This window comes from Oncorhynchus mykiss, chromosome 2 (genome assembly GCF_013265735.2).
Source record: "Oncorhynchus mykiss isolate Arlee chromosome 2, USDA_OmykA_1.1, whole genome shotgun sequence".
NCBI classification, from domain to species: Eukaryota; Metazoa; Chordata; class Actinopteri; order Salmoniformes; family Salmonidae; genus Oncorhynchus; species Oncorhynchus mykiss.
Window position 1 is genome coordinate 13,078 of NC_048566.1, and position 11,923 is coordinate 25,000.

The 11,923-nt window shown below is 50.6% G+C and overlaps 1 protein-coding gene across 1 annotated transcript; it reads left to right on the forward strand.

Moving 5' to 3' along the window:
- Positions 1 to 786: 786 nt before the first annotated feature.
- LOC118936272 (eukaryotic translation initiation factor 3 subunit H-like) lies at positions 787 to 5,019 on the forward strand. The gene is made up of 3 exons (XM_036934821.1): positions 787 to 996; positions 2,799 to 2,931; positions 4,582 to 5,019. The coding sequence occupies exons 1-3, from the start codon at positions 853 to 855 to the stop codon at positions 4,677 to 4,679; spliced, it is 375 nt and encodes a 124-aa protein (XP_036790716.1). The 5' UTR covers positions 787 to 852; the 3' UTR covers positions 4,680 to 5,019.
- Positions 5,020 to 11,923: the final 6,904 nt, after the last annotated feature.

Here is an 11,923-nt window from a genome sequence, read left to right on the forward strand (position 1 = left end):
CAGGCATAATATGGGCCGTGTTCAGCCCTTTCCTGGGCAGCTTCTCATAGACAGACATAATATGGGCCGTGTTCAGCCCTTTCCTGGGCAGCTTCTCGTAGACAGGCATAATATGGGCCGTTTTCAGCCCTTTCCTGGGCAGCTTCTCATAGACAGACATAATATGGGCCGTGTTCAGCCCTTTCCTGGGCAGCTTCTCGTAGACAGGCATAATATGGGCCGTTTTCAGCCCTTTCCTGGGCAGCTTCTCATAGACAGACATAATATGGGCCGTTTTCAGCCCTTTCCTGGGCAGCTTCTCATAGACAGACATTAATATGGAGAAGAACAAAGAAAGCAAGAAGAATAGAAATATACATTCAGCAGTCAGTTGGTGTGTGTTGTGCTGCGGGGTTGAATCTACGAACCCATAGGCTCTCCCATCCCTTCCAGACTTTTAGGAGGGGGGGGGGGGGGGGGGGGGGGGGGGGCAATGAGCCTGTCATAGTGGATGTAAGCAATGTCTCTGGCAGCTTTCATGGCCGGGATAAGTTATTTCCTCTTCTGTCGCCCAGCTTCAGGATTTACAGACTGGGGGTATTTACAGACGGGGTCAGGGAGAGGTTGAACATGTCAGTGAAGACACTTCCCGGCGGGTCAGCGTTTATGCCTTGAGTACCCGTCCTGGTAATCCGTCTGGTCCCGCGGCCTTGGCTGTGTGAGACCGAGAGAGAGAGAGAGAGAGGAAACACCAGAGCTATGGACGGCTGAGTGAACCTGTCCCCCCTCGGACGACAGACGCCACTGTCTGTTCCTAGCATCTGTAGTGTGTAGTTCATCTCCCCTCAGTAACCACCTGGAGAATGTAATCTAATGTGTAATTCATCTCCCCTCAGTAACCACCTGGAGAAGTCTCTGCAGCTCCTGATGGACAGAGTGGATGATATGAGTCAGGACATTGTCAAGTACAACACCTACAGCCGTAACCTCAGCAAGCAACAGCAGCAGAAACACCAGGTAACACACACACAGAGACACAGAGACACACACACCCACAGAGACATACACACCCACCCACAGAGAGAGAGACACACACACACACACACACACACTCACCCACACCCACAGAGAGAGACACACACACACATTCTATTATCATGATGGGAAAATGTAATCAACACACTGTAGTTGATAATGAGATAATCTACTTCCTGGACAGTGATTGTGTTAGAGGGGCGTTATAGAATTAGGTTTAGACCCTGTCCACAGGGAGTCCTCTCCTCCAGAGAGGAAGGGAAGGGGGAGGGAGAGAGAGACCATTGGGTCTAGAGTAGTGCAGAATTTAAGAGAGCGGGTAGTATTTGGGACTTGTCCTGACTGTCCTGCAGGGAAGCTGCTAACCAGATCCACAATACCAGGGGGACAGAGGCTTGGTACTATATAATATTGATGTATCCACTATACCAGGGAGACAGAGGCTTGGTACTATATAATATTGATGTATCCACTATACCAGGGAGACAGAGGCTTGGTACTATATAATATTGATGTATCCACTATATCAGGGAGACAGAGACTTGGTACTATATAATATTGATGTATCCACTATATCAGGGAGACAGAGACTTGGTACTATATAATATTTTGAGATGGAACGCTAAATACCAGTTTGCATTTCTCGTATGAACCTGGAAGTCATTTTCTCGTATCAGCCTCGGAGTCATTTCTCGTGTCGGCCTCGGAGTCATTTCTCGTGTCGGCCTCGGAGTCGTTTCTCGTGTCGGCCTCGGAGTCGTTTCTCGTGTCGGCCTCGGAGTCGTTTCTCGTGTCGGCCTCGGAGTCGTTTCTCGTGTCGGCCTCGGAGTCGTTTCTCGTGTCGGCCTCGGAGTCGTTTCTCGTGTCGGCCTGGGAGTCGTTTCTCGTGTCGGCCTGGGAGTCGTTTCTCGTGTCGGCCTGGGAGTCGTTTCTCGTGTCGGCCTGGGAGTCGTTTCTCGTGTCGGCCTGGGAGTCGTTTCTCGTGTCGGCCTGGGAGTCGTTTCTCGTGTCGGCCTGGGAGTCGTTTCTCGTGTCGGCCTCGGGAGTCGTTTCTCGTGTCGGCCTCGGGAGTCGTTTCTCGTGTCGGCCTCGGAGTCGTTTCTCGTGTCGGCCTCGGAGTCGTTTCTCGTGTCGGCCTCGGAGTCGTTTCTCGTGTCGGCCTCGGAGTCATTTCTCGTGTCGGCCTCGGAGTCATTTCTCGTGTCGGCCTAGTTATACAAGAATATTGTGATGTTGGTTTCTGGCAGGCTTGACAGGCTTTGTATGTGTATCCAGGTGCTGGTAGTTTCCTACCATCTACGCCCCACCTGTCCTCTGCTCTGCCTCCCCAAATTAAAAAGGCCTTTAGGTTCTGACACGCTGATTTACACTGTCATTTACCAACACACATCACTCCCTGTCTGTCATGTCTGTCGGATTTTATAGCTGTTCTCCCTCTCTCCCCCTCTCCCCCCTCCCCTCTCTCCTCTCCCTCTCTCCTCCTCTCCCCATCTCCCCTCGCTCCTCTCCCCTCTCCCCATCTCCCCTCGCTCCTCTCCCCTCTCCCTCTCTCCTCCTCTCCCTCTCTCCTCTCCCCTCTCCCTCTCTCCTCCTCTCCCCTCTCCCCCTCTCCCCTCGCTCCTCTCCCCCTCTCCCCTCGCTCCTCTCCCTCACTCCTCTCCCCTCGCTCCTCTCCTCCTCTCCCCTCTCCCTCTCTCCTCCTCTCCCCTCCTCTCTCTCCTCTCCCTCTCTCCTCTCCCTCTCCCCTCCCCTCTCTCTCTCCTCTCCCCTCTCTCTCTCTGCAGTATATCCAGCGACGCCAGCAGGAGAATGCTCAGAGACAGACCAGAGGAGAGACTCCTCTACCAGAGGAAGATGTCTCCAAGATGTTCAAACCACCACAGCCCCCTCCTCGCATGGACACTCTCCTCATCGCAGGTACCCCCGCCCCCCCCCCCTCCTCGCATGGACACTCTCCTCATCGCAGGTACCCCCACCCCCCCCCCTCCTCGCATGGACACTCTCCTCATCGCAGGTGCCCCCGCCCCCCCCCCCTCCTCGCATGGACACTCTCCTCATCGCAGGTACCCCCCCCCCCCCCCCCCCCCCCCCCCCCCCCCCCCGCTCCTCGCATGGACACTCTCCTCATCGCAGGTACCCCCACCCCCCCCTCCTCGCATGGACACTCTCCTCATCGCAGGTACCCCCACCCCCCCCTCCTCGCATGGACACTCTCCTCATCGCAGGTACCCCCACACCCTCCCTCCTCGCATGGACACTCTCCTCATCGCAGGTACCCCCACCCCCCCCTCCTCGCATGGACACTCTCCTCATCGCAGGTACCCCCACCCCCCCCCTCCTCGCATGGACACTCTCCTCATCGCAGGTACCCCCACCCCCCCTCCTCGCATGGACACTCTCCTCATCGCAGGTACCCCCACACCCCCCCCCCCCCTCCTAGCAGCTATCAGTTCTGTTCTCTCCCTGGTAGCTAGCTATCTGTTCTGTTCTCTCCCTGGTAGCTACCTATCTGTTCTGTTCTCTCCCTGGTAGCTATCTATCTGTTCTGTTCTCTCCCTGGTAGCTACCTATCTGTTCTGTTCTCTCCCTGGTAGCTACCTATCTGTTCTGTTCTCTCCCTGGTAGGTAGCTACCTATCTGTTCTGTTCTCTCCCTGGTAGCTAGCTATCTATCTGTTCTGTTCTCTCCCTGGTAGCTAGCTATCTATCTGTTCTGTTCTCTCCCTGGTAGCTACCTATCTGTTCTGTTCTCTCCCTGGTAGGTAGCTACCTATCTGTTCTGTTCTCTCCCTGGTAGGTAGCTACCTATCTGTTCTGTTCTCTCCCTGGTAGCTAGCTACCTATCTGTTCTGTTCTCTCCCTGGTAGCTAGCTACCTATCTGTCCTGTTCTCTCCCTGGTAGCTAGCTACCTATCTGTTCTGTTCTCTCCCTGGTAGCTAGCTACCTATCTGTTCTGTTCTCTCCCTGGTAGCTAGCTACCTATCTGTTCTGTTCTCTCCCTGGTAGCTAGCTACCTATCTGTTCTGTTCTCTCCCTGGTAGCTAGCTACCTATCTGTTCTGTTCTCTCCCTGGTAGCTAGCTACCTATCTGTTCTGTTCTCTCCCTGGTAGCTAGCTACCTATCTGTTCTGTTCTCTCCCTGGTAGCTAGCTACCTATCTGTTCTGTTCTCTCTCTGGTAGCTACCCACCCATCTGTTCTGTTCTCTCTCTGGTAGCTAGCTAACCATCTGTTATGTTGTCATCTCTCCATGATGTCACAATCTACAGCATTGTAGATTTCCTCTGACATCCCTGCCTGTCTGCTGTCTCTTTGATGGTTGGCTTCATCCCAAAATAGCACCCTATTCCCTATATAGTGCACTTCTTGTGACCAGGGTCCATAGGGACACACCCATAGGGCTCTGGTTAGAACTAGTGCACCACATTAGGGGATAGCATGACATTTTGGGCACGGATGGTGTCTCCCTTCTTGACAACATGCAACTGATTGACCTCCAGCATTGCTAATGTGTTTCCTGCTGTTTATTCAGACTCCTGTGTTTGTCTGTGTGTTTCTGCCAAAACAGGACAGATTAACAATTACTGCCAGAATGTGAAGGAGTTCACCTCCCAGAACCTCGGCAAACTCTTCATGGCCGAGGCTCTTCAGGGACACAACAGCTAAAGGAGAAGACGTGAGGAGGAACTAAAACACACAGGAGAGAACCCCCCTTTCACCCAATCAGAATGATCCATACAGGCCTGTGTTCTAAATGGTACCCTCTTCCCTTCATATAGTGCACTACTGGTCAATACTAGTACACTATATAGGGAATAGGGTGTAATTTTGGGATGCATCCTATGATTGGAGGATTGATGTGATGCTGTTAGATTTGTTAAGAAATTAAAATAAATGTGACCAACATTATTATTCATTATTAAGAGAACATGTTCCACGTTCTCCAAAAGATGAGTTATTTGAATATTATTGTAACTTTTAATAAACATCTTTGCGTCTCCTCACATTGTTTTGCCTCTCTGTGCTCTTTCTATGTCTATTCACATAGATTAAACCTCGTCCTGCACCGAAACACACTTTCTATGTCTATTCACATAGATGAAACCTCCTCCTGCACCGAAACACACTTTCTATGTCTATTCACATAGATGAAACCTCCTCCTGCACCGAAACACACTTTCTCTGTCTATTCACATAGATTAAACCTCGTCCTGCACCAAAACACACTTTCTATGTCTATTCACATAGATTAAACCTCGTCCTGCACCGAAACACACTTTCTATGTCTATTCACATAGATTAAACCTCGTCCTGCACCGAGAAACACTTTCTATGTCTATTCACATAGATTAAACCTCGTCCTGCACCGAGAAACACTTTCTATGTCTATTCACATAGATTAAACCTCGTCCTGCACCGAAACACACTTTCTATGTCTATTCACATAGATTAAACCTCGTCCTGCACCGAAACGCACTTTCTATGTCTATTCACATAGATTAAACCTCGTCCTGCACCGAAACACACTTTCTATGTCTATTCACATAGATTAAACCTCGTCCTGCACCGAAACACACTTTCTATGGGGATTCACATAGATTAAACACTTTCTATGTCTATTCACATAGATTAAACCTCGCCCTGCACCGAGAAACACTTTCTATGTCTATTCACATAGATTAAACCTCGCCCTGCACCGAGAAACACTTTCTATGTCTATTCACAAAGATTAAACCTCCTCCTGCACCGAGAAACACTTTCTATGGGGATTCTCCAGTGTCCAATACTAGGCATCGTCTGTTTCCGGGGAAACGGCCACCAGAAGTGTACGTGTCCAATACTAGGCATCGTCTGTTTCCGGGGAAACGGCCACCAGGAGTGTACGTGTCCAATACTAGGCATCGTCTGTTTCCGGGGAAACGGCCACCAGGAGTGTACGTGTCCAATACTAGGCATCGTCTGTTTCCGGGGAAACGGCCACCAGGAGTGTACGTGTCCAATACTAGGCATCGTCTGTTTCCGGGGAAACGGCCACTAGGAGTGTACGTGTCCAATACTAGGCATCGTCTGTTTCCGGGGAAACGGCCACCAGAAGTGTACGTGTCCAATAGAATAACGCTGACTCACTATAAACACCGTTTCATTCCTGTAATCAAATTTGTTTATAAAGCCCTTCGTACATCAGCTGATATCTCAAAGTGCTGTAACAGAAACCCAGCCTAAAACCCCAAACAGCAAGCAATGCAGGTGTAGAAGCACGGTGGCTAGGAAAAACTCCCTAGAAAGGCCAGAACCTAGGAAGAAACCTAGAGAGGAACCAGACTCTGAGGGGTGGCCAGTCCTCTTCTGGCTCTGCCGGGTGGAGATTATAAACCTAGAGAGGAACCAGGCTCTGAGGGGTGGCCAGTCCTCTTCTGGCTGTGCCGGGTGGAGATTATAAACCTAGAGAGGAACCAGACTCTGAGGGGTGGCCAGTCCTCTTCTGGCTGTGCCGGGTGGAGATTATAAACCTAGAGAGGAACCAGGCTATGAGGGGTGGGCCAGTCCTCTTCTGGCTGTGCCGGGTGGAGATTATAAACCTAGAGAGGAACCAGGCTCTGAGGGGTGGAGATTATAAACCTAGAGAGGAACCAGGCTATGAGGGGTGGCCAGTCCTCTTCTGGCTGTGCCGGGTGGAGATTATAAACCTAGAGAGGAACCAGGCTATGAGGGGTGGGCCAGTCCTCTTCTGGCTGTGCCGGGTGGAGATTATAAACCTAGAGAGGAACCAGGCTCTGAGGGGTGGAGATTATAAACCTAGAGAGGAACCAGGCTATGAGGGGTGGCCAGTCCTCTTCTGGCTGTGCCGGGTGGAGATTATAAACCTAGAGAGGAGCCAGGCTCTGAGGGGTGTCCAGTCCTCTTCTGGCTGTGCATTATAACAGAACATGGCCAAGATGTTCATAAATGACCAGCAGGGTCAAATAATAGATCTGGGACAGGTAGCACATCCGGTGAACAGGTCAGGCTTCCTTTGTGCTTATGAAGCTGTAGCCACTTCCTGATGAACCAGTACATCACTCCCTGGGTCCTGCCATAGGACTGTGATCTGGCGTAGTGCACCATGTATAATGAATCAGGGTGTTGTTTAGGACTCGGGACCCTTGAAGCAGGCAGGGAGAACAGGTAAAGCATAATTTTGTGTAATTTAGAACCTCCTTACTGCCAGGCAACTGAGTGGTCCACATTTTAATTTATTTTTATTTGACCTTTATTTAACCAGGCAAGTCAGTTAAGAACAAATTCTTATTTTCAATGACGGTCTAGGAACAGTGGGTTAACTGCCTGTTCAGGGGCAGAACAACCGATTTGTACCTTGTCAGCTCGGGGATTTGAACTTGCAACCTTCCGGTTACTAGTCCAACGCTCTAACCACTAGGCTACCCTGCCACCCCAGGGGCAGCACCCTATATAGTGGACCCATAACACATAACAGCTTATATAGTGGACCCATGACACATAACACCCTATATACTGGACCCCCCCCCCCCATAGGGTTCTGGTTAAAACCAGTGCACTATATAGGGAATAGGGTGGTCATTTGGGGGCACTGACTCCAGTTTTAATGAGGCTGTCAGGCCGTGTTGGTCATTTTAAATAATTATCTCTCTGCACTGCCAGAGCACCAACCACTGTAATATTACTAACTGCTGTTAATACAACTCAGATAGAGGCCGACATACAACACCCACACACACACATATACACACACACCGACCCGCCAGCTGAGACAGAGCACGGAGGTGGGACATGTTATCTGCTGTTAATACAACTCAGATAGAGGCCGACATACAACACACACACACACACATATACACACACACCGACCCGCCAGCTGAGACAGAGCACGGAGGTGGGACATGTTATCTGCTGTTAATACAACTCAGATAGAGGCCGACATACAACACACACACACACACATATACACACACACCGACCCGCCAGCTGAGACAGAGCACGGAGGTGGGACATGTTATCTGCTGTTAATACAACTCAGATAGAGGCCGACATACAACACACACACACACACATACACACACACCGACCCGCCAGCTGAGACAGAGCACGGAGGTGGGACATGTTATCTGCTGTTAATACAACTCAGATAGAGGCCGACATACAACACACACACACACACATATACACACACACCGACCCGCCAGCTGAGACAGAGCACGGAGGTGGGACATGTTATCTGCTGTTAATACAACTCAGATAGAGGCCGACATACAACACACACACACACACACATATACACACACACCGACCCGCCAGCTGAGACAGAGCACGGAGGTGGGACATGTTATCTGCTGTTAATACAACTCAGATAGAGGCCGACATACAACACACACACACACATATACACACACACACCGACCCGCCAGCTGAGACAGAGCACGGAGGTGGGACATGTTATCTGCTGTTAATACAACTCAGATAGAGGCCGACATACAACACACACACACACACATATACACACACACACCGACCCGCCAGCTGAGACAGAGCACGGAGGTGGGACATGTTATCTGCTGTTAATACAACTCAGATAGAGGCCGACATACAACACACACACACACACATATACACACACACACCGACCCGCCAGCTGAGACAGAGCACGGAGGTGGGACATGTTATCTGCTGTTAATACAACTCAGATAGAGGCCGACATACAACACACACACACACACATATACACACACACACCGACCCGCCAGCTGAGACAGAGCACGGAGGTGGGACATGTTATCTGCTGTTAATACAACTCAGATAGAGGCCGACATACAACACACACACACACACATATACACACACACCGACCCGCCAGCTGAGACAGAGCACGGAGGTGGGACATGTTATCTGCTGTTAATACAACTCAGATAGAGGCCGACATACAACACACACACACACACACATATACACACACACCGACCCGCCAGCTGAGACAGAGCACGGAGGTGGGACATGTTATCTGCTGTTAATACAACTCAGATAGAGGCCGACATACAACACCCACACACACACATATACACACACACCGACCCGCCAGCTGAGACAGAGCACGGAGGTGGGACATGTTATCTGCTGTTAATACAACTCAGATAGAGGCCGACATACAACACCCACACACACACATATACACACACACCGACCCGCCAGCTGAGACAGAGCACGGAGGTGGGACATGTTATCTGCTGTTAATACAACTCAGATAGAGGCCGACATACAACACACACACACACACATATACACACACACCGACCCGCCAGCTGAGACAGAGCACGGAGGTGGGACATGTTATCTGCTGTTAATACAACTCAGATAGAGGCCGACATACAACACCCACACACACACATATACACACACCGACCCGCCAGCTGAGACAGAGCACGGAGGTGGGACATGTTATCTGCTGTTAATACAACTCAGATAGAGGCCGACATACAACACACACACACACACATATACACACACACCGACCCGCCAGCTGAGACAGAGCACGGAGGTGGGACATGTTATCTGCTGTTAATACAACTCAGATAGAGGCCGACATACAACACACACACACACACATATACACACACACCGACCCGCCAGCTGAGACAGAGCACGGAGGTGGGACATGTTATCTGCTGTTAATACAACTCAGATAGAGGCCGACATACAACACCCACACACACACATATACACACACACCGACCCGCCAGCTGAGACAGAGCACGGAGGTGGGACATGTTATCTGCTGTTAATACAACTCAGATAGAGGCCGACATACAACACCCACACACACACATATACACACACACCGACCCGCCAGCTGAGACAGAGCACGGAGGTGGGACATGTTATCTGCTGTTAATACAACTCAGATAGAGGCCGACATACAACACCCACACACACACATATACACACACCGACCCGCCAGCTGAGACAGAGCACGGAGGTGGGACATGTTATCTGCTGTTAATACAACTCAGATAGAGGCCGACATACAACACACACACACACACATATACACACACACCGACCCGCCAGCTGAGACAGAGCACGGAGGTGGGACATGTTATCTGCTGTTAATACAACTCAGATAGAGGCCGACATACAACACACACACACACACATATACACACACACCGACCCGCCAGCTGAGACAGAGCACGGAGGTGGGACATGTTATCTGCTGTTAATACAACTCAGATAGAGGCCGACATACAACACACACACACACATATACACACACACACCGACCCGCCAGCTGAGACAGAGCACGGAGGTGGGACATGTTATCTGCTGTTAATACAACTCAGATAGAGGCCGACATACAACACACACACACACACATATACACACACACACCGACCCGCCAGCTGAGACAGAGCACGGAGGTGGGACATGTTATCTGCTGTTAATACAACTCAGATAGAGGCCGACATACAACACACACACACACACATATACACACACACACCGACCCGCCAGCTGAGACAGAGCACGGAGGTGGGACATGTTATCTGCTGTTAATACAACTCAGATAGAGGCCGACATACAACACACACACACACACATATACACACACACACCGACCCGCCAGCTGAGACAGAGCACGGAGGTGGGACATGTTATCTGCTGTTAATACAACTCAGATAGAGGCCGACATACAACACACACACACACACATATACACACACACCGACCCGCCAGCTGAGACAGAGCACGGAGGTGGGACATGTTATCTGCTGTTAATACAACTCAGATAGAGGCCGACATACAACACACACACACACACACATATACACACACACCGACCCGCCAGCTGAGACAGAGCACGGAGGTGGGACATGTTATCTGCTGTTAATACAACTCAGATAGAGGCCGACATACAACACCCACACACACACATATACACACACACCGACCCGCCAGCTGAGACAGAGCACGGAGGTGGGACATGTTATCTGCTGTTAATACAACTCAGATAGAGGCCGACATACAACACCCACACACACACATATACACACACACCGACCCGCCAGCTGAGACAGAGCACGGAGGTGGGACATGTTATCTGCTGTTAATACAACTCAGATAGAGGCCGACATACAACACACACACACACACATATACACACACACCGACCCGCCAGCTGAGACAGAGCACGGAGGTGGGACATGTTATCTGCTGTTAATACAACTCAGATAGAGGCCGACATACAACACCCACACACACACATATACACACACCGACCCGCCAGCTGAGACAGAGCACGGAGGTGGGACATGTTATCTGCTGTTAATACAACTCAGATAGAGGCCGACATACAACACACACACACACACATATACACACACACCGACCCGCCAGCTGAGACAGAGCACGGAGGTGGGACATGTTATCTGCTGTTAATACAACTCAGATAGAGGCCGACATACAACACACACACACACACATATACACACACACCGACCCGCCAGCTGAGACAGAGCACGGAGGTGGGACATGTTATCTGCTGTTAATACAACTCAGATAGAGGCCGACATACAACACCCACACACACACATATACACACACACCGACCCGCCAGCTGAGACAGAGCACGGAGGTGGGACATGTTATCTGCTGTTAATACAACTCAGATAGAGGCCGACATACAACACCCACACACACACATATACACACACACCGACCCGCCAGCTGAGACAGAGCACGGAGGTGGGACATGTTATCTGCTGTTAATACAACTCAGATAGAGGCCGACATACAACACCCACACACACACATATACACACACCGACCCGCCAGCTGAGACAGAGCACGGAGGTGGGACATGTTATCTGCTGTTAATACAACTCAGATAGAGGCCGACATAC